The sequence below is a fragment of the Rattus norvegicus genome, chromosome 12 (assembly GCF_036323735.1).
Source record: "Rattus norvegicus strain BN/NHsdMcwi chromosome 12, GRCr8, whole genome shotgun sequence".
Taxonomy (NCBI): Eukaryota; Metazoa; Chordata; class Mammalia; order Rodentia; family Muridae; genus Rattus; species Rattus norvegicus.
In genome coordinates, this window is record NC_086030.1 from 52,086,701 (window position 1) to 52,110,953 (window position 24,253).

General features: G+C 43.2%; 1 protein-coding gene across 4 annotated transcripts in view; it reads right to left on the minus strand.

Annotated features, from left to right (window-relative positions):
* Nucleotides 1-24,075, minus strand: part of Ankle2 (ankyrin repeat and LEM domain containing 2) — a 32,913-nt gene extending 8,838 nt beyond the window's left edge. Inside the window, exons 1-8 of one of the 4 annotated variants that reach the window (XR_005491651.2) lie at nucleotides 21,221-24,075; nucleotides 18,202-18,678; nucleotides 16,601-16,807; nucleotides 14,905-15,101; nucleotides 14,621-14,809; nucleotides 6,819-6,941; nucleotides 4,812-4,878; nucleotides 376-545 (exon numbers count right to left, since the gene is read on the minus strand). Coding sequence is in view for 3 of the 4 variants with exons in the window: in XM_008769343.4 (XP_008767565.3) it covers nucleotides 376-545; nucleotides 4,812-4,878; nucleotides 6,819-6,941; nucleotides 14,621-14,809; nucleotides 14,905-15,098; nucleotides 16,601-16,807; nucleotides 18,202-18,678; nucleotides 21,221-21,809 (2,016 nt within the window). In the remaining variant the exon portion in view is untranslated. 4 annotated transcript variants of the gene reach the window in all.
* Nucleotides 24,076-24,253: the final 178 nt, after the last annotated feature.

The window sequence follows — 24,253 nt, forward strand, 5'->3', positions numbered from 1 at the left end:
GAAGCCGGCTAAACAGTGTATGACAGGAACTCAGGAACATGGAGGAAGGGGTAAGAGTTTCATGTGTAGGAAGCTCAGTCTGGAATCTGAATTTGCAAATGTGGAGCTCCCTAAGTTGCAATGGACTGGTAAGGAACAAAAGGAGCTTGGCCAGGAAAACACTAATATGCTGGGAGGCCTGGGTTCAAGTACACCTTCCCTTGGCCACAGAACAAAATAAACACTCCAAGGCTTCGGTAATACTCCCTCAGAGGTGACCTCAGATAAAGATGACTTTAGGCATGCATGGTTGGCCTCCACGACCCAAACCAACAGATCAAACCCTAAAGCGGAGTTAGCCAGGACTTCCCAAAACTTCTTTTCCTGGCCACTTACTTTGGATGGACTCAGAGGCCCCACAAAAGCTCTCAGTGTCATCACAGGATCCCTGGGGCTACTTCTGCAGTGGTCGGCACTGGATGCTTCAGCTTTCTGGTCTGAGGACCACAGCTCCCCAATGACAGGAGAGGTGTCTTCGGCTCTCAGAAGTGGTACATAGTAGTGACCTGAATAGGAGAAAAATGTCAGCCCAAGCTTCTACGTAATTTGGTCTGAGTCAGGGTCTAGGAGAACATCAAGGAAAACAGTGACAGAAAGGACCAGGCAATAAGATAGGTTTGGGGTCCAAGACCAATTTGTGTCAACAACTACTAAGTGAGTCTCTTCTCCACTCTCTACTAAAGCAGGATTTTGTTTGTTTTTGTTCTCTGAGCCCTGCATGCATAATGGAGACAGTGCTACTCCTTGCAAGGCTTTGAGATTACAAATGAAGATGCGTACTTAAGGTATTCTTCAATACATGAGCTGCCAAGAGGAAATGTTCGTAAAAACATGAACTATGAGAAAAAGGTCAGCAAGGTTCAGTCCTATCCCATAGGAACAAACAAACAAACCTACCCCATACTGCTTCTACTCAATCTGCAGCTTCCTGTTTTGTTCAGTAGTTTATCAATGTTATTTCACCAAAACTTCAAATCTAGAAGGCATCATGTAATTCTTCCTTTGTCTTTAAAAATTATCTGATCTGTTACTACTTCTAGGTAATTCTACTTTATGGTAAAACTTCTGAAGCCTATTCTTTTCTTATTCCTAGTCACCATCATCTCTCTTATACACACATGCACGGGCACACACACAGGCCTGTACATGCATGCACACACATACACACACTTCTAAACTCTTTTCTCTATATCCATCTATAAAACACACTAACAAATTCCTGCCCTGAAACATACTGAATATAAACAAAACAAAAAACATTAAAAAATAAAAATAAAAAAGGAATGAGAGAAGAGGCAAGCAGAAACCCAAGGAAGCTGTAAGATTGCAGCCAGGAGTCTGATGAGGTCACACTTTCTTCTTCCCTGACTCAATTTCTCATTCTTGTAGAAGAGGTTGCTGGAATATCAGCTTGTCATGCTGCTCACAATTTCCTGGGAATTTTTTTATTTCAAGCGCTTATAATAGCTTTTATATCTTTCCTTTTCTACTTAAAAGAGTGTTAACATAGAGCCCACCTAGGAAAAAACCCACAGCATTAAGACATATCTTTAAAATTTATTACTTGTCTAGAATACGCCCGCAAGGGCCCAGGTTTGATACTGACCATTCCATAACACTGGGCACGGTGGCTTCTATTTATAATCCCAGGTCCCGGGAGGACAGGGAAGAGGACCAGAAATCAGGGCCATCCTGAGTTAGTGAGTGTGATACCATCTTGGGCTGCATGAGATTCTACATAAAAAACCAAGTGGGTGATGGAGGCAGAGTTCAGCAGTCAGGAGAATCTGCTGCTTGGGCAGGGCACCAGGGTTTGGTTCTCTAACTCTACCTACCTACTTCGTAGTAATCCAGTTGCACAGAATCCAATATCCTCTTCCACTCTCTGGGTACCAGGGATATGTACTCGATGCACACACATATATACACACAGGACACTCATGCATATACAATAAAAATAATTTTTAAAAATAGGAAAATGGTTGGGCATAGAGGCATATGCCTTTAATCCCAGCTCTCTGGAGGCAAAGGCAGGCTAATCTCTGTGAGTTTAAGGCCAGCTTGGTCTACAGAATGAGTTCCTGGGCAGCCAAGAATATATAGTGTGACCTTGCCTCAAAACAAACAAATCAACCAGGGAAATGTATTTAACATTTCAATATCTGAGATTGTGATTGATATCACATACCTATAAGATTTTCATAAATGACAGATTTCTATCCCCTTCCCATTTCAGGGATTTTAAAATAGCTGTTTTTTGGAAAGTACACAACAGAACCCACGTATAAGCTAGCTATTCATAAAATATAGCTTACCTTTCTTTGGAATATTCAAGTCTTTTAAAAGTTTGGAGTGTGTGTATGTGTGTGTATGAGTATGTGTGTGCACAGGCTGAGGATAGAACCTAGGGCTTTGTGTATTAAAATGTTCCAGAAATATACTTCACCACCGCACGATGTTAAAGCCTGTTTATAAAGGGCTGTGAGGCAGATCAGAGGTAGAGGTGTCCCGCTTGCTTGAGGACCAGAGTTCAATCCCCAGCACTTTGGAGAAGGCAACAATACTACATTAACAAACCAGGATTCATGTCCTCAGTGGTTTTGTGTCTATCTTTTTTATCCCATTCATTTCTTTAAAATGTTGTGCGTTGGGGGCTGGAGAGATGGCTCAGAGGTTAAGAACACTGATTGCTCTTTCAGAGCTCCTGGGTTCAATCCCCAGGATCCACATGGCAGCTTATAACTGTCTGTAACTCCAAGATCTGACACCCTCACAGTCATACATGCAGGCAAAACACCAATGCACATAAAATAAACAAATAAATAGCAGTTTGTTCTCTCCCTCTATGCTAGTTTGGGTGTCTTCTGGGTGACTGGGCAGCAATGCAGCAAAGCAGTCAGTTCTGCAGCATGCTCCCTGGGGCGGTAAGTCTTGAATGTGAAAACTGCCACAAGACAAACACTGAAGCTCTTGACTGGGTTTTAATGACCCTCAGGAAGAAACAGGGAAGGTATGCGAAATCCCACAAGGCTGAGTAACAAAAAGGAGCATGGATGCAGAAATACCATGCTAATCTCACAGAAAGCTAGGTGACAAGATGATCTTAGCAGTGATCAATCACATGGTTACAAATAACAGAAGTCCCACCACAGACTGTAACTAAATACATTTTAAGGTATTTCTGGCAGTTTAGTTTAATTGTGTTCTGTAACACAACTGGAATCTCCAACAAACGACAGCAAGAGACACCTTTGCCTCCTCCACCACACACTGGGATTCATGGGCACATAGGCAGAAAGGACTGAAAGAGATCCGAGTACAATTAAAAATCTAGATAGAGTCTGTGACGGTTTGTATATGCCTGATCCAGGCAGTAGCACTATTAGGAGGTGTGGCCTTGTTGGAGGACGTGTGTTACTCTAGGGTTGGGCTTTGAGACCCTCCTCCTGCCTGAAAACAGCCTTCTGTTTGCTTCAGAAGAGGATGTAGAACTCTCAGCTCTTCCTCCAGCACCATGCCTGCATGGACGCTGTCATGCTCCAAATGGACTGAACCTGAGCATCTGTACACCAGCTCTAATTAATGTTTTCCTTTATAAAAGATGCCTTGGTCATGGGGTGTCTCTTTACAATTGAACCCCTAACTAAGACAGTTAGTACCCAATTCTATAAAATGTCAGATATACAGGCTACAGGGACTCTGACTCGAGAAAATACCCAGAGACACTGTGCCAAGCCATTGCCATAGCTATATACCTAAGAAAGAAAAAAAAAAAAGTCAAAACAGAGGCCAGAAAACTTCAATTTTACTTGGTCGGCAGAAACAACAAATGGGTCCATGGGTGGAGACAAAGGGAAAGTATCATCACATCTTCTGAGATGCACTGAAGATAACATAGTAGGACAGTCCTCGAAAAACTAACATACCCACAGACCAGAAGCACAGAAGCCACAATAAGACGGAAAGAAAAGGAGAGAAGTGTAACAGCCCTCAGACCTCAGCACACAGACAGCACCGCCTGCCAAAGTGAGTAATGAGCCACCAGTCTGTACCTCTGGGAAGGGCTCTAAACATACCAACCTTGCTTTTGGGCTTCTGTCGTTCCTTCCACTTCTGGCTAACTAGAATATGTTGACCAAAGATAAGGATTTTGTGCTAAAAGGTCACCCTGAGAAAGACTCATGGGCATGCTGGGATCCTGAGCACCTACTGAAGTTGCTGGCAGGCTAATACTTTCTACTGGCTTAAACCCATGTGCAAGCAGTTTTCTTTGGTGGATACCAGAGAGGAAAAGAGAGAGGGGACTGAGGAGAAAGAAGGGAAGAGAAGAAAGTGCAGGAGAGAAAGAGAGGAGGGGAAGAAAGAGATGGCAAGGAAAGAGAAAATGAACATGAATGAATATCGTACCTCCACAGTCCAGCAGGGTAATGGTCCTGACTGGGTCCTAGGTTTGAAAGGTTAAGCTGAGCTGGACACTCACAGGGGCAAAAGAGGGAGACAGACCCAAGATACAGCCTCTTTGAGACAAGCCAAAAACGAAAGCCAAATAACTAAACAAGGAGCTCTGGGCTTCAGCCCTCCCCAGTGAGAAATGATCAGCGACACCTGCTTCAGAGTTGGAGTGAGTCTCTGAGCAGCAATCAATCAAGTAAAAGAAAGCCTAAAATCAGAACTGCAGTATTTAGGAAAAACAATCATTTCACAGCACTGTTTTTTCAATCTCCACTGCACTGCCCAGGTCCACTCGTTCATACATCGAATCCACAACTTACCCATTAAGTATTCTCTAATCCTTTCTCTCAGTTCTACAGATTTGTTTTTGCTTCTTTCACAAATTACCTATTTAAACAAAACAGACAAAGTGAGCATTCTAAATATTACTATATTATTTCCTAACAAATAAATGTTTTCTTAACTTTAAAGCTAGTAAAATAGGATAGTATCTTTAAAATTTGTATTATTTATTATGTTTATGGGTATATGTTGTGTATATGTGTGGTATAAGTGCAGATGCCCCAGAGGGCAGAGGAAGGTGTTAGTTCCCCTGGAGCTGGAGTTGCAGGCAGCTGTAAGTCATCCAACCTGGGTGCTGGGAACACAACTCCAGTCTTCTGCAAGAGCAGTAAATGCTCTTTTTTAGTTTGTTTTGTTTGGTTTTTCAAGACAGGGTTTCTCTGTATAGCCCCAGCTGTCCTCCTGCTCTGTCTCCTGAGCAGGGATTAAAGGGGTGTGGCACCACCCCAGCAAGTGTTCTTAGCCACTGAGCTTGTTTCTCCAGCCCTAGCATTATCTTAATGCTAAAAATTTCACAAAACTCACACTCAGAAAACCTGTGCTAGGGGGCTAGAAAGATGGATCAGCAGTTCAGAGCACTGGCTGTTCTTTCACAGGACCTGGGTTCAATTCTCAGCACCCACATGGCAACTTACAGCTGTCTGTAACTACATTTCCAGGGTTCTGACTCCTGCAACAGACATACTGCATCATACAGACATGTGAGTAAATACCAATGCACATAAAGTAAAAATAATTTAAAAAGTATATCTAGTATGAATACATGAACATGCTACAGCTTCTCATCTGAAGGAGTTTTACAGTCTGAAAGTATTCCCTCTCTACACAAATTTTTGCTGTTGAGTATCTGAGCTCAAACAGTGCTCTAATCTCATATAGAACATAGATGCATTTTGCAGCTACAAGAATCAGCTTTCTGAGCTCCTATGCAATTGCGATAGTAATAATACGTTGGAAACAACAGAAAAGCAGTTACTTTCAAATAACATCAAAACAACAACAAAAAAAATCCACTTTGTGAAGCAAACTAAAATTGTTCACTCAGTTTTAGAAGGCTTATTTAGCATATTTGAGACACAGGTGCTATGCCTAACACTGTATATATGACACACAACAGTCACATATACAATTTTAGGCTGGTTATCAAAAATCATTTTATTAAAAATATAAATAAAACTATATCTCTCTGTAGTAAAATTTTATTGTTTTTTGTTTCTTCCTACCTCCATTCCTGAATACCAAGGCCTAATATATGTCAGGGAAGTTTTCTACCAACTGGGGTATGTGAGTGTGATAAAATGTTGTAATAGCTAAAGAAGGGGCCTGGCCCTAGGGCAGACATTCTTAGTACAACAATGTCCTTTAGGCTTTATTTCTCAAAGCAGGAGACCTAGGTCAGCTAGCGGCATGTAATGCCTGATCCTTAAATTAGCAGTTTGGTTCTTAGGAGTTCTAGGTCTGACTTTACGTCACAGGCGCAGTGTGCACACGTATCATATTTCGTTCTACTGCTAGGAACACGAAAAGGCAATCTTCATTCAGCTTGAGTGCAACAGTATGTATGTGGGCTGGTTCCCTAACTGACAGCAATCAGCTGCTTTACACGTTATCACAATCACTACCACCACCATAGCCATCATCACCACCGCTACCACCAAGGCCCACAGCCTCATGACCACCACCTGCTTTCTCTCTGAACTCGGTTGGCTCATGTGTTTAGAAGGAACATGGTAACAATGGGTTGTTCAGAACAACTGATGGCCAGTTTCAGAAAAATAAAAGCAGCAAGACTAGGTTAGCCCATTCCCTCCTGGCTCCACAAATACAGTGGTTTCAGAGTACATCATGCTCAGCAGTCAGCATTCTTAATGTGCCCCACCAGGCAAACACAACTCAGTTACGTGCTTTTACTTGCTAGTCACAGAGCGCAGACTTACATACTTTAATTTCTAACACAAGACAGCAGCCATTACAACGTCACTTACGTCTTCAGGTGTTTTACCATATTTATTCCTTGGGTTTTTCACAATCAAAGGGTGGGAAGAAAGCACGTTGACTACATCCACATTCCCAAATTTACAAGCAAAATGCAATGGTGTGTCAAAGCCCTGGGAAAGAAGCACAATTGCTTACTCAAATTACTGACACGAAACAGTGAAAGTGGTGTTTACTTAAAACAGTGGTTCTCAACCTTCCTAAGCCTGCAACTTTTAATAGTTCTTCATGTTGGGTGACGCCCAACCCCCACAAAATTATTTTCATTGTTACTTCATCACTGTAATTTTACTGCTGTTACGAATCATAATGTAAATACCTGTGTTTTCTAATGGTCTTAGGCAACCCCTAGGAAAGGGTCATTTTACTCTCCAAAGGAGTTGCAACCCACAGGTTGAGAACCAATGATTCCTCCTCCTCTCTTCCCAGTCTCTTTTCCTCCCCCTGACCCCCTCCCCGTCTCTCCTCAGAGAAGGGAAGACCTCCCATGTTATTAACATGCCTTGGCATATGAAGTTGTAGTAGGAATGGGTACATCAACTGAGGCTAGACAAGCACGTCTGTCCAGTTAGGGGAAAGGGATTCGAAAGCAGGTAACAAAGTCAGAGACGGTCCAAGCAGCTGCTATCAGAGGTCCCACATGAAGATCAAGCTGTACATCTATGTGTAGGGGGCCTAGTCATCCGTGCATACTCTTTTGTTGGTGAAGAACTACTAATTTAAAACAAAACCAGCAGGCTGTCCGCCAAGCCTGACAACCTGAGTTCAATCCCTGGGTGGAAAAAGAGAACTGTGTTCTGTGACATCTACACCCCCTCACCCCCAGCACACACACTAAATAAATATATAATAAAAGTGTGTCTCGAGGCAGAGTCTCACTACGCAGCTCTAGCTAGCTTGGAATTCCCTATGCAGACCACGGTGGCTTTAACTCCGATCCTCCTGCTTCTGTACCTAAGTGCTGGCATTAAAGATACGTGCAAACATTTCTAGAAGTTTTTTTTTTTTTAAAAAAATAACAAAAAGTAAAAAAGCCTCAGACTTTCATGATAAGACTTGACAAGTGAAGACAGAAGGGTCAGGAATTGAATGTCATTCTTAGCTACATAGTAAGTTTGAGGCCAGCCTGGATTACATAAGATCCTATCTCAAAGGCTGGAGAGATGGCTCAGTGGTTAAGAGCACTGGTTGCTCTTCCAGAGGTCCCAGGTTCAATTCCTAGCACTCACATGGCAATCTGCTAACCTAGGCCTAGTTCTGGGAGTTTCTAGCCTCTATTCTGGCTCAAAACACCCCCTTCCATTTAGCTGATTCAACCCCTGCCCCCACTTCCTCTGCCTTTCTTGAACTGCTCTGCTTTACCTCAAACCACCTCTAGCCATCTGTTCCCATCTGCTGGTTCCTTCTCCTTCTCTGGCTCATTTGGTCATCACCTGTGTCTAGCTTGTTCTTTCTTAACCCGTCTCTGTAAAAATCACTTGGTTAGACTGCTGCCTCCTCTCTGTCTGGTCCTTCCTTTGGACTACCCCTGAAGTAGCTTCCCTTTCTTCTCTTCTCATGAGAGCTGGGCATATCCCAGTCTGTCAGATCTTTCTCTGATTTATCACTTTGTCTGCCACTCAACTAGACATCACTTTCAAACATGGGCGTCCTTCTAAAACTAACTTTACCTTCACTGTTGGGATTAAAGGCGTGTACTAAGGGTGAGCCACACCACAGCTAGAAACACGTTTATCCAGTAAACAACACAGTCTCAGGGTTCATAGTGTGATCAAATATCCTGCAGCAGACATATATGCAGGCAAAGCACTATTGTATATAAAAATAATAAAAAAAAAACTCTGTCTCAAAATTGAACACTCCAAAATAAGGGCCTCAGAAACAAAAAGATACTGCTTTTATTGCTGGCAAAAGCACTTGGCATGCTAGCATATAGACATTGCTTGCCAGACCCTGAGCCTGGCACATTAATATCTGTCACTCTTCATTTGATGTCAAGTGCCCAGATCCAAGGAGACACTTACAGTCAAAGGTATATAGTCAATCTTAACTTTAATAATTTGGAACCCAGTATACAGTCAGGGAAACAGTGTTCTAAGAGTTGAGTAAGTCAGCAGGGACAAACTGGGCACATGGCTAATATCTAAGGTGAGGATCATCATTTGTGACTAAGCCCTGATTGTGTGGGACTCTCCATATTACCAGAGCTGAGCTGGAGTACACCCAACTGGCATCCTCCACACTGTTCTGATAGCAGGAGTGTGTTTTGAGGGTATGGAAATTTGACTTTATTCCTTTTTCTTTTAAATCTGTTTCTATAGTTTTGCTTAGTTGACTAAATTTCTCTCTAATTATACAATTTACTTCTATCTTGTTATCTTTAATTTCTTTTCCTATTTATTGTTTGAGACAGGTGTATTTTTGCAGCAACTGGAATCAATTTCCTAAGCCCTTGGATAATTATAACAGAAATATGTTAGAAACAACAGCCAAGCTGTCACTTTCAAATAAATACAAAATAACAATAATAAAACCTAAAAATCATTTTTTAAAAGAAACTAAAACTGTGGGCTTAGCGGTAGAGGGCCCCCTAGCCTGTATGAAATCTTAGGTTCAGTTCCCAGCATTCCCATTCCCATACATGAGTTTTAGGCTAGCTACCTGAAATCACTTATAAAAATACATATTAAAGTATATTCTTCTCTTGTAAAATTTTACTCCTCTCTTAACATTTTGTAGACCAGGCTGACTTTGAATAAACAGTCCTCCTGCCTCAGCCCTCCAGTGCTTTCTTTTATTCTTCTCCACTGTTTTCTAAACTCCCAGATTTCTGAGAGTTTAGTTGTTGGCTCTAACCTGTCATTGAATTCTCCTTCGTGTAAAATAAATTCCTATGTCTCATCCTTATTTAAGACTTACACAACTAAAAGCTATACTTTTGAAAATTTTTCCAAATCATTATTTTAGAATTTTATTTATTTATATAGTACACATTGTGTGCACACATGCTACAAGGTCACAGAACAACCTGTAGGAACTGAGTCTTTCCTTTAACCATGAGTCCCAGGGATTAACCCCGTAAGGACAAGCTTCTTTCCCTGATGAACCACCTCACTAATGTTTTTTCCTTAGTAGTACAAGGGATCAAATAGAGCCTTACACTTACCAGTTACACACTCTGAACAAGGTTGTGTACTGTCTGGTTTTTGGCATTCTTTCTAGTCACAGCCTAGCTGCCCTTTCTTGACAGAAGGCAAGCCACCTAGAATACTCCATCTAGCTGCTTTCTGTCTACTCACTACCTATGGAATCTCTTCATCAGAGAGTATTACTTTCATAACCACAAATTTATTGAGGCTTTTTGGTTATCTTAAATTATCTCATTTTATGTGTATGGTTGTTTTGTCTGTAAATATGTCTGTATGCAACATATGTTCCTGGTGCCCAGGGAAGTCAGAAGAGGGAGTCAGATCCCCAGGAAGCAGAGTTAGATGTTTGGGGCGGGGGGGGAGGATATATATATTTATATAAATATAATATATAAATATTATATATATATATATATAGTGATTTCAACTGCTGAGCCATGGGGTTGGCTGGTTTGTTTTAACACGTAGTCTCACATAGCACAGAGTAGCCTTAAACTCATTGGGTAAGCTTCTACTCCTCTTGCCTCTACCTCCCAAGTACTGGAACGAAAGGCATATACCACCATAGTTTTCTATGCTGCTGACAACCTAATTAGGACTAATTGACAACTAGGCAGGCACTCTATCTACTAAGCTACATGCCCCTGCCATCCTTGTTCTGTAAGTTTTCTCTGAAATTCAAATTTTCCATCCTGCGGTGAAGCTCTTTAACAGGAAGGAAAAATAACTCAAAATAGCTTCAGGAAGTCCCTGAAATTGACCATATTTATTAGGTTCCTCCCTGCCAGAGTAAACAATAAAAGCAAAGAGTACCTCTCATACTGAAGGAAGCTGAGCTGCAAACACAGTGAGACAGACCACCTGGTAGTTTGAATAGCAATGGCCCTCATAGATTTGAATGCTTGGTCACTAGGGAGTGGCACTACTAGGTGTGGCAATGTTGGAGTAGGTGTGGCCTTGTTGGAGGAAGTCTGTCACTAGGGGTGGGCTATGGGGATATCAGAAGCTCCAGTGAGACCCAGTAGCTCTCTCTCATCCTGTTGCCTGTGGACCCACATGTAGAATTCTTATACTACTTCTCCAGCACCATGTCTACTTGGATGCTGCCACATTCCCTGCCATGATGACAATGGACTAAAAACCTGTGAACTGTAAACAAGTCCCAATTAAATGCCTTCCTTTGTAAGAGTTACCATGGTCACCATGTCTCTTCACAGCAACAGAACAATGACTAAGATCAAAGACTTGAGTACTGCTGTGATAGGACTGGAGATCGGACTTTTTTTTTTTTTTGGAGACAGGTTTCTCTGTGTAGCCCTGGCTTTTATGGAACTCAACTTTGTAGACCAAGCTAACCTTGAATTTACAGAGATTTACCTGCCTCTGCCTCCACAGCACTAGGATTAAAGGTGTACGCCATCAACACCCCTGTCCATGTTTTGTTTGGAGGAATATGAAACACTTTGGAACTCTGGAATAGAAAACCAAGTGGACACTTTAAGTGGGACTTAATGGGCCATGCTACTAGGGGCATAGAAGGCTGCTTTTTTGCCCTTGTCCAAAAAAATCTGCCTGAGGGTAAAATGACTCTTGGATTAATGACCTTGGGAGAAGAGATTTCAGGGCAACCTATTGTTATTGATAGTGACTTTTATGCAGAACTATAAAGAAAAGGAGCAAGCTGAGCAAGAAAAAATACAAAATACAGAGGAGAAAAGGAGCACTAGAGTGTATCAGAGTTAAGTTCAGAGTTAAATCAACAATTTAACAGAAAGTCTGATCTTAAATAGAATAAAAGGAGTGAGTGGTAACCCTCAGGGTGTCACCTACCCAACTAAACTTCCAACTTGTGAAAAGGAATTAAAAGTTTTAATACCAGCACTCAGGAGTTTGAGGCAGGCTGATCTCGAGTTTGAGGCCAGCCTGATCTACAGGGCAATTTCTAAAATAGCCAAGCTTAGTCAGTGAAAGAAAACATCAAAACCAGAAAGCTAGCCAAGGCTACACAGAGAAAACCTGTCTTGAAAAAACCAAAACAACAAAAACAAAAAACCCAAATCAAAACAAAACAAAAATGAAACAAGCAACAAAACAAAACCTGAAAGCTGGTGGAAATGTATTTGAGGACCTGTTCCAGCCACAGCAAGCAGAAGAACCTGGCAGCTTTGGCCACCTGCTTCTGGTCTTAGAGTCAAGGACATAAGAAAGTGGTTGTGGAATCAACCCTCTGTGGGACCCTGAAAGGCACCCTAGTTCCCAGTAGAGGAGGTTTAAGACCTTAGTCACTCTGAAAGGACAGTAGGCGTTTCACCTGACTCCCAGGAAGCCATGCCCGTCACTAGCCCGCAGCCCTCTATAGATTTGTGTTACATAAGGGCAACACCCCAAGCCCCTCCACAGGTATAGGATGAGATCACAGGTAAAGTAGTTTCTAGATAGATCTCCATGCTAATGAGGTACCTAAAGGCCTGGAGGCTCCAGGCCTAGCCAATGAACTTTTCTTCCCAGACACTCCTCCCTGCAAAAGGTATCTAATCTCAGGCCCACTCTGAGAAGTGGGGTACGGTTTTACTCCAGTTTCCTCCATGACAATAAATGTCTTAAAAGCATGGACTGTCTCTTTTCATCAAGATCTATTGTGGGGAGCCACAGAGAAGGCCATCGCCTACAGAGCTGCTATCTAATCTCCCAAAGAAGACCTCCCTGCGCTCCCAGCCACCTCCCCTACTGGACCAGCCGGAGTTCCCCTTTCCCCCTTGGCCCCAGGCTACATCAAGCCTGGCAGCCCCCACTCCATTCTCAGCTCTTCCGAAGCATCCCAGAAGGGCCTGGATGCACATGAGCCTGAGAACCTGACAGGTCCAGCCTCCTTGCAGGCCTGGGAACCCCTGAGCCAGCTCTGGCTGTGTCCTGTGCCCCAGACTGTGCTTCCCACCCCTGATCGGTGTCCCATGGCTGCCCTACAGTCAGACACCCGCCCAGTGGGCTGTGAGGGGTAAGCCCGGTCAACTTCCTGCTTCCTGCCTCCCCAAGTGGCCCTGAGCCCTCCCAATAACCCTACAACAGGTGCCAGTTAACCCTACATCCCTCCACTGCTAAGCTGCTGCAATGTCAGGGATGACCCTGCATGGAGGCCCAGAGAGGTCATTTCGTGAAACTGTGGAGGTAAAGCCTAGGTTGCTTTGGAGAGCCCAAGATGCTGGAGAAGCCAGAGCCAAGGGATACCTGCCAAGGAAAACTGCAAACCAAGTATAGAAGCAACCCAAGAGTGCTGCAGTCAATAAAGTTGAGTGGAGTTAGAAATCTGAAGAATGCTTCGATATCAGACACGGAAATACAGAGTTTGGAGTTTGCGCTGCTGATTTCTTGGTCCTATCAGTTTAGTATTTCCTCATTATGTTCCCAGTTTTCCCTTTTGGAATCGTAAAGTTTATCTATGCCATTGTATGTTGAAGTATATGACCTGCTTTTTGACTTTTAATTTATAGGGATTAGAGTTAAGAGACTGCCATGAGAAAAATCTCTAAAGAGATTTTGAATTTTGAAACAGTGCTGAGATTATAGACTATGAAGACTGCTGAAGTTGGACTAAATGAATTTTTGCTTTATAGCCAAATGGAATGTGGTGGTTTGAACAGGAATGGTCCCCATGGACTCACAGATTTGAATGCTTGGTTGGAGGGAGTGGCAATATTAGAGGGTGTGGCCTTCTTAGAGGAAGTGTATCACTGGGGGTGGCCTTTGGGGTTTTAAAGTAACTCAAGGGCTGGAGAGATGGCTCAGAGGTTAAGAGCACTGACTGCTCTTCCAGAGGTCCTGAGTTCAAATCCCAGCAACCACATGGTGGCTCACAACCATCTGTAATGAGATCTGATGCCCTCTTCTGGTATGTCTGAAGACAGCCACAGTGTACTCACATACATAGAATAAATAAATAAATCTTAAAAAAAAAAAAAAAAAAAAGTAACTCAAGCCAGCTCCAGTATCTCTCTTCTTCCTTCTGCCTGTGGATCCAGACGCAGAACTCTCAGCTACTCTCCAGCACCAGGTTTGACTGCATGCCACCATGCTTCCCACCATGATGACAATGAACTAAACCTTTGGACGGAAAGCAAGAACTAATTAAATGCTTCCCATTATAAGAGTTGCTGCAATCCTGCTGTCTCCTCACAGTAATGGGATGTTAGGACAGACCAGCTGCCTAGACATGGGTGAGACCAACTGAGGCACCTGGAAAGACCATCCTCTCATCTGCTGAGCTGCCTGCAGGTTGTATAATGTGTTCTAGGTTCCCAGTTCTTTGTAAGCTGTCACCCATGCTAGTGTGGGCCCTGGTGATGCAACTGTCTTTGAGTCATTTCTGCTCCTGTAAGTAACCACTCATCCGTATTCCTAGAAGTAACACCAAGTTGGGCTTTGGTGGTATCTGTACCTTTGGTCTGTCAAGAGGAGTTCCCAGTGTGTGTGCTGTGTCTCCCAAAGATAAGTTTTGTTATGTAATACCCTCATAAACATCTAAGTCAATGAGTTCTTGTCTCCCTAGTACTCCATAAGCCTTGCACGTTGATGTAGCACAGAAAAAAATACTCTCACATATCAGGAACCCAAACCTTTATCAGACAAACTAAATGAGGAATACTTACCACTTTGTCAGGAGTATTAAGATACAGGTCGACAATGTAGAGGATACGTTTCTGTAGCATGTCCATGTTATCATCTGGGTACATAAGACGCATAAATTCAGGGTTCTCCAGAGTCTCTAATGTCAGCTGGCACACAGACGCCTGATTCTCTTTGGCAGCAACATGCATGACATTGTACCTACATCCTTCCTGAAAGAAGACCACATGTTGAGCTTCATATTTGTTAAAACACTGTCACTGTTCAGGAACAAAGTGACTAGAAGTGATATTACAAGCATACTTACTTGCACAATGGTTGGGTTGTCCCCAGAACCAATTAGATATCGAGGATTACTCCAGATAAGATCAGAAAAGGTGTGTTCCTCCCCTCTTTCAACAGCTTTCCGCAGCTTGGCAGTAAGGTCCTGTGTACGGGGGTTTTTATAACTGTTTGCTCGTTCTTTGTTTACTGTTTCTGATTCAGCCAGGCACAAGCCATCTGCTATCAAGAAGCAGAATTGAAGACACTTAATTGCACAAACATTTCCTTCTTTCCTAGTCTACTGTGGTGAAGGCTGCCGCCTCTCTACAGAGGATGTGCAGCTCTTGGGAGTGACAGGTAGGAAGGGACAGGACACAGAGCACACCACAGCACTAATGAAGTGCCGAGTCCAATCAGATGGCTGAAGACCGAGAGAAAGATAGAATTTTGTGTATTTTTTTTTTTTTTTGAGAAGGTCTTGTTGTGGTAAAAATAAAAAAGAGAGTGGCCAGGTCCCATACCTCACCACTCCACGCTAGCCCCCTGGTTTTCTCGGACCTGGGCGGTTGTTCCCTATCTTCCCTGTCTCCACCCTGATTCTCCTACTTCTCCTCCTTCCTCTCTCCCAGGCCCCCCTCCTCCACCTACCCTTTCTTCTCATCCAATGATAGGCTTCACCTTATCCTGGACCTGCCTTGCTGCATACTGACGTCACCCTACAAGGTCTCACTATGTATCCCACACTGGTCTCAACCTTACACTCATCTTCCTGCTTGTGCCTCCTGAGTGCTGGTATTAAGGGCATGCACTACCATGTCTGACCATTTAGTGTACTTTGAAGATTAAGTCAAGAAGATATAACCTACAATCTATATTCTATAATAATATAATCTATATTAACATGATATATACCAATATAATAATACAATCTGTATCCTACAATTTATAACATATAATCCCAGTATTCAGAGGGTTCAGATAGGAGGATTGCATGTTCAAGGTAGTGTGGATTAACATGATTAAAACCTCGTCTCAAAAAACCCAATACTCAACCATAATACTCCCTTAGAGAAAAAGAGTTCCACATACAGTTTCTAAAAGGTTTAATAAAAACCTGAGAGCTTCGTAAAATAATTTCCTGCAGGGGCACTTTCCCAAGCTGAAAGGAGAGAAACCTGAGTGAGGGAAGAGTAGAAAGCAAAAGACATGCCAGAGGTCCACCTCAAACAACGGAAGGGACTTTTCCTACAAAGGCTGTGAATCAAAGTCAAGCTTCTCCAACAGGCCTCTGGTTTTGAGTCACACAGAGGGCGGAGTCAGATTTCTAGCTTCTATAGGGAGACTGATTCTTGAACATCTTAGAAGGAGGTGTATGTCCAGGTGGGATTATAGATTGTCAGCATCAAAATACCCACAACTCAAACTATAGCTAGAGCCCCAAGACATGGAACTGTTCCCTTTGCTGCTTCTGTGGTCCACGTGCCCAGTCTTGGCTCATCAGCTTCAGGGTCTACCAGTACCAGGTCCATCCAGCCTTATGCATAACTTCAGACCTTCCAGGGCAGCCCCCGGCCCCTTTCTCTTTGGTTGTTCCACTGTAGGACACCTCAGCTTAATGCCTCTTCCTACACCAGATTTATCTCCTAGATGAAGAAATCGTGATGCCTGCCGTACATCAAGAAAGAAAACAAGACAGTAACTAACAGCAATGACAAGGTAGGAGGTACAGAGTGCCTTACCTTTTGGCCCATCATTGCTGCAGAGGGGCATTGCCTTTACAGGAGACAGTAAGGACATATTTTTGCTGGGAGAAGGTAAGTAATCACATATCCCTCTAGCAAATTTCTCAGCATCTTCTCTTGTTGGAAAAGCTTTAAACCGGGACCCTTTGATCAATTTGACAGCTTGTAAGGCTTCCTTTTTATCTTCGTAAACATGGATCCTTTCTGGGTTTCAAAGTACCAACGGAAAATTTAGAGATGAATAGGTTGAACCATGTATTAATTGTACCCAGAGTTCAGCAGTCAGTTTACATTTATTAACAAGTCTCTTGGTTTCACTCTCTCATGGTCACAGTTCAGATTTTCAAGCTTTTATAAAAATACTTTTTTAGAATAAAAAAAGTATATCAGTGTGTTTTTTATAACTATATGTATATAATGTGTGAGTACCCTTGGTGGCCTAAAGAGAATCAGAGCCCCTGGAGCTGGAGTTATAGGTAGGTTATGAATCTTCTAACATGTGAGCTGGGCTATGCAGGAAGATTATCAAGTGCTCTTAATCGCTGAACCATTACTCCACCCACTCACCATTTTTTATCTTAAAGAGGTCCTTGGCCATCCAAAAATTCACATGAATACACTTGACAGTGTGTGTGTATGTATATAAGCAAGCAAGGATACCATAATATATACCTATATGTTAATTTCAGAGGTACAATAACTTACAAAATGTGACGCATTCATGAGAAGTATGATAAAAAAGTAATAACTTACTAAAAATGAATTTTAAGTGGATTAAAGATAGAAATAAAAAATTCGAACTTAAATTTAAAATTGTTGGATCAGATACAGTGGCTTATTCCTATTATCTCAACAGTCATAAGGAAAAGTCAGAGGGTTGAGATTTGAAGCCCACCCTAGGCCATATAGCAAGATCCAGGCCTAAGCACACAGTTTAATCCTGACTAAAATAAAATTGCAAGTCTGTCTGTCTGTCTTTCTTTCTTTCTTTCTTTGAAGAGACAATTTCTACATGCTGGCATCCACCCAAGTGGATACATCAGGTTTGTATGGCTCTGGGGATTGAATATAGGGCTCCATGCATGCTTGGCAAATGCTCTACCAACTACAGTAGATTTCTAGCCTAAAATGTACAATTCCTTCTACAAAATTGCAGTTGCACAATTGGTACATTTACAATTATTATTGGTACATATTGCATTTTTTTTTTTTTTTGGTTCTTTTTTTCGGAGCTGGGGACCGAACCCAGGGACTTGCGCTTCCTAGGCAAGTGCTCTACCACTGAGCTAAATCCCCAACCCCCTACATATTGCATTATTAACCTAAAAGCTGCTCAGTTTGTAATGAATTTAAGAGGTAGAAGGAAGATGATTAATCAGCAATTACTAACGAACAGAAGCGAGCCAATCGTTTGCAAATCACATCTATCTGATGGAATCCATTTTCTTAGTAAGTAAAAAAGTATTCCTTAGAGTTTAAAATTAAAAAAAAAAAAAAAGAACCAGAGAATAGAGTGTAACAAATATGAATAATAAAATTAATCTTGGTTGGTAAGATTATAGTTTCTCGGTGTAAGGAGAAACTACACAGCATGTTACCGTGTCTCACAAGGCCATCCTCATACACTGGACACACTCCATAGTACAGAAGGGGCTCCTTAGCAGTTGTCACTCCAGCCTTGTGGTTGTCATTCCTGGTGGAGGCACTAAAGGGTATGGGGTGCACACTGGATGTTACAGCTTCCTCTTCTGGAGGGTTCAAGCCCACACTATAACCAAAATCTCTGTCTTCAGATAAACAGGCCTGCTGAGTTTGTTTCCTGTCCACAAATGCAGGAGTCCTTGAAGTGCCATGGATAAATGCCGTGCCAGTCACCTCACTGTGCTTTGGAAGAGAGGAAGTCAGCAGTCCACCTTGTTCTAGTAAGGCCTGCGCTAATTTCTTCTCAAAAATAAATCTTGTAGTTGATGTAATGGGCCCACATTTCAGTCCAGCTTTCATAACTTCTTGTCTGAGGTCATCTGGATTCAAGAGTTTCAGTCGAGCCAACATAGCGTCCATTGTCATCACTTCACCTAAGATCAAGAAAGCAAACAGCAACGTGAACCACAGGACTGCAGCTCAGTGGTTCAGCACATGCTGAAGTGCTCGCTTCCTCACCTCAGACACGATCTGTATTCCTACTCGAAAGCTGTGTTTTTAACCTTAGTTGTTCAAAGAAGGTTTTTCCCTGCAACTTAACACATAAACAGGACTTCACACATCACTAACTTCAACCTTAGGATAATTATTGAGACCCCAAGTCCTAATTTCCTCACCTACAAAATAGAAATAATGAAGGTCCATTCTTGAGTTATAATGAGACTCAGATAAAATAATGAACATAAATTCTGTACCACTGGGTCTGACATTGATATAATACCCATAAATGTCTGCTACAGCTATTGACCTGTTGAGGAACACAGGCTTATTAGTCCTCAGAATGAGTAATAGCACACTGGAAAGTTAATTAAAATTAAAAACAAAACAGCAAGAACAAAAACCCTCTCAGACACTCAAGGGCAGCCACCTCGGACACATAAAGAGGCCACAGCTGCTCTCCAAAAAGCCTCTAACAAAACAGGTGAGGGCAATAGCTTGGCAACTGCATTGTATTGAACTCATTGAACTCAGAGTTAGCACCTTTGTCGTCTCAGAAAGATGGATAGATTGATAGAGACATGAGAAGTTAAATTAGGTCTGCAGATGAGACAACAGTGTTCTGTCACTGTTCATTTCCTTGCCATACTTGTGGTGTGATTATGTAGTATAGAAAATCTACAGAATTCCTTTACCTTTTTATTTTGAAATAATTTGTAGACTCAAGAAATTATGAACTCAGTAGAGTTCCAGTTGGCCAATCAGCTTTCCCTAAAAGCTGACACTTTTTACAACGATAGCACATCATCAAAAACAGGAAACTGACTTCACAGAACAATTCAGTGAGCACAGTGAGCAGACTTGGACTTGCTAATCCAGGTAGGTTCTTTTTTTTTTTTTGAGTCTCAATGTTACAAGATTATAGCAACATACCACATCCACCCACCCACCCACCCACCACCCATCCATCCATCCATCCATCCATTCATCCTGGGTGAGATAATAAAATTTCAAAGTCAGCCTAAGGTATATAGCAAGAACATTAAACAAGTAAGAGTTTCATTTCTCTAGGACAAAAGCTTATGGGTACAGGGCAGATTTAACTTCCTTGAGGCACTGCTAGACTAATCTCCAAAGGGACTATACCATTAATAAACAGACACACCAACAATGCAGGAGAGCCATCTTCTCAGCATTTGCAGACTTTTGCGAACATCAGCCTTTTAAATCTTAGTCAATCTAGTAGGTATATGCACTGATACCTCACTTTAGGTTGAACTCTTCTTCCCCTACTGCTGGTAGAGTATCTTAGTGCATGAGTTGAACTGTTCTATATTGTTTTTATAATCCTTTATACATCTAAAATGATTTCAAAACTAAAAACTAAGAACTGAAAAAGAATCTTTTAGTGAAAGGAGATGTCTCACTGGGGTTTGGCTCTATACACTATTAGCCAGTACACTACTCTACTTCAGTGTCTGGATGATTTTCACTGTGACCTTCTCTTGGTTTTTGGTACTGTGTTCACTGAGTAAACGGACTATCGCACACTATATTTATTAACGATGCCCTTACTGTTTTGTGCTTTCCTATAATTGCATGTACAGGTGTATGTGTATGTATTCCCAAGTCAGAGACTAGCCTCTTTAGGTGCCACTCCATTTTTTCAAACTCAAGTATTTGTTTGACATCCTGACCACAGTTTGCCCGTCCTCTCCTCCCAGTCCCGTGTCCGTCCCCCCCCCGCCCCCCGTACCCCCCACCCCCCCTTAACCAGACAAGGCACATCAAGTTGCAGTAAGACTATGTGTTCTTTTCCTAGGGGAACAGGAGAATGTAAAAACCAAAAGACAGGGTGTTGGCCCGTTTTCACTACACAAACATGCTATCTCTCCACAGCCATGTAAAATAAACAGCACGACTCTGACTTTCCTGTTCTCGTTTCTTCAGCAAAACAAACCCAAACAAACAAAAAACACCAAGAAACCAATGACTACTAAGAAAGGGTTGGTATGTACGTCCGTGGTAGAAGACTTTCCAAAATGTGCCAGGCCATGAGTTTTATCCCCAGCCCTAAATAATTTAAAGAAATGAAACTTGTTTAAGTTCATAGTAGCAAATGGAGTCTCTCAGTTACCCGTGAGATCTTGTTAGGTTTGGGTTATCTCTAAAGTTCTAAGGTTTAGTCAACGGTTTAAAATGCCATTTTCCTTCTAGAATATCTGGGGGGAATTACTATTCATCTTACACTAAAAACTAGATTTAAGAGAAAGTGAGTGTTAGTGAAGTGGCTTCTGAAGAACACATACCTCGTAAGTAAGCATGGGATTGTAGTCTAGAGAGGTGGAGGGCTGAGAGGAAAATTGCTAAAAACAGGGGTGTGGGTCCTTGTCAGGAGTTCCCAAAACACCCGCCAGAGGACCGGGGGCCGCGAGAGTGGAGAGTGAGGCTTTCCTCCCACCGCTAACGCTGTCTTACCGGGCTGAGCGGACACCGCTGCAGACGCGCCAGGCAGAGAGGAGAGTGTCCCGCAGCGGTTCGGGTCCCGCGGCCGCTTCTCCAGGCGCCGGACCAGCCAGCGCACGGCGATGAGCAGCACCGAGGCGCCCAGGAGCTCCCAGGCCAGGGCCGCCCACTCCACCACAGCCAACCGCTGCCACAGCATCGCCACCGCCGGCGCCGACGCCTCGAGCGCGGCCGCCGCAGCCACCGCCCGCGCCCGCCTGGGGCCCTCTGTAGGCCGCTCGCCCGGCCGCCGGAGCCGCGCCTGCCTCAGGCCTCCTCCCCGGCCGTGGGAAAACCAGGCGCGCTGCGCGCGCAGTGCGGAGCCTCCCGTGTCCCAACGACCAAGGCCAGAACGCGCCAGGACCCCAGCCTCAGGCGGCTTCGGAGGCAGCCGGGGTCCTGATTCATACGAGCGCAGCCCGGCAGTGGCTCGGGCAGCTTCGTCGGGGTCCTGAGTCGGACGCGGCGCACTGCCTGGCGCGCCGCCATGAGTTGTTTCTTCGCCGCTGGTCCGCCCGCTGGAGAGCGAGAGCCAGCTCCTGGGCCACCGAGACGTGTGCATCCTGAGGCCAGCGGAGCAGGAGGCCGAGTCCTTGACTGGTAGGGGCTGAGGGTGAACGCGGCGGCCAAGTCCAGAAATCTACTCTGTAACTCTGCCTCTTGTTAATGGAGATGTTTCTCTGGAATACAACGGACACGTCCGGCAAAAAGCCTGTGCCATTCTGACGGATAACACGAAAGCCTGCCTAGCACTGGGATTGAAGATGTCAGGCCGATAATTATAGTTTTTTAAAGACTTTTCTTTAACCTTCTCCCCTTCTTGAGTCTTATTATATACCCCCAAACTGGCCTCATGCTGGAGATCTGCCTCCTTGAGCTCGCAGAATGTTGCGATTACAAGCATGTCACCATAATTTCCCTTGGGACCGAAGACTGTGGAAGCCCGTGATGGCGGAGAAGCATCTCACATGTACTTTGAGTGGTCTTCAGCAAGAAGTGCAGGCTGCTTATTTGGGGTCTTAGAAGGCAGAGTGCAGGGTTGACGCTGGAATGGAGGCCTGTTCTGTTCAAATGTGTACCCTACCTTCCTGCCAATGAGGCCTTGATAAGACCAATTCTCACTATCCTTAGAGGGTGCCCTGAGGAATAGCCTCAAAAAGGCCGGAGTTGAGGCCCCAACGCGTTGTGTGCAGAATCAATTTACAGGCTACCAGCCAAGAGTCAGATATACACACCTTAAGCTCATGTCTTCAGTTAAAGATGTTACTTACTCCCCAGGGAAGCCCGCGGAACTAGATATAAAACAAAAAACCAACCAGAAATGCTAAGATGAATTTCCATTTATTCTTCTAGCCCCAGGATTTAGAAGGCCAATATATTTCAGTTTAGCTAGGTGTAGTGGTGCACATCTTTAATCCCAGACAGATACAAGTGGATCTCTGTGTTTGAGGCACCCCTGGTCTACAGATCGAGCCCAAGGGGCATCCAGGACTAAGTTTCCAAACCCTGTCCCCAAAATCCAAATAAGTAAATTTAATTGTAGACAGAGACAGATGGGTAGTCTTAATTCCTTCAAGAAACAGGTACAGGAATATGTCATAGAGCAGTGGAGAACAACTTTTAATGTTTTGTCTTTGCCTCAAAATTGTATTTTAAAAGACCATGTTCATTAAGATTGTTAGACCTGGGTGTGATGACTAAAGCATTTATTTGAAACCCAGGTAGCTGAGGAGGTTGATCTTGAGTTCAAGGCCAGCCTGTTTCAAAAACCAAAGACTTAACAGAAATGTGCTGTATTTTCAGAGATCCAGCCATATATTAAGTTATATGCAGTTGGTCTCAGCCCATAGCAGATAATTCAGTAGAGAGAACAGCAACCAGGAGCCTGAGGTTCTCAGGCAGAGACATGCTATGCTAGTTCATCCGACTAAGGTAGGGAAAACAGCAGGAATAATGGGCTATGGGTTGTAGCTAGCCCAACAATAGGCTGGCAAGGGGCTCTGGACTTTCTTTCAGAATGACAAGGTACAAAATTGTTGAGAAAGCCCACTTCGATCTTCCTGATCTCCATCCAGTGAGATCTACAAAGTAGACAAGGGTAGTGGAATGCATAAGGAAATGCTAATGTAATGTTCAGAAAACTTAATGTGGGGTGTATAGGTCAAGGCTACTCCTCCATAGAGTTCCACTACTCTAGGATATTCATACAGAACACACGAGTATTTTACTGTGAAGGTAATATTTGACCCTAATTATGTATATAGAAAGTCTACAAATCACCTGCACATACCTACCTGAAGCGGCATAGGATGGGGCACAGAAGATGTATATCCATGGTGCTATCTGGAGCTGACTTGAGGAAGAGCCAGCACTTCTTATCTGGGCTGCTACAACTGCAGCCTAGTAGGTGCCATCTTTAACTCTAACTCTAGTTCAATTATGGAAGAACACACAAGACCTATGAATGTAGGTTGTTGTGAGTGACTGTCCTCTGAGTCAAGCAATCATTACTTTTGGGAGTTCAGCTGTTCCCCTTGTAAAAGGTTTGTCCCTACTGGGTTTTCTGACTTTTTATATCCCCTTATGAGAACTTTACCTGAATATGTAGTTGCTTCCTACCATCTGCTGTATTTGGAGAAACCAGAGTCTAGAGTGGGAAAGAACAGGGAAGGGGTGCTCTATCTGTGCCATTACCGGGAAGCCCTCCTTGCAGGGTAGAGGATTTCCAACTGCACCCACATTCATGTAATTACCTCTCTCAGCCATGCTCTGTAAAGAACCCCACTAATCTCACTGCTTCCCCAGAGTGAACACTGTTGTTTACCTCTCAGGTCACCACCCAGTTTATTTTGGGAGCCAGGATCTCGTCATTGTAAGAGCCACGGGGATGGATATAGAAATAGTGTAGTTATACAAAGGTTGGCAAAGGGTAGTGAAAGACAGATTCTAAGAATTCTTACTTAGGCTGTGGGACCATTCAATGGTTACCCACTGTGGAGGCTTGAA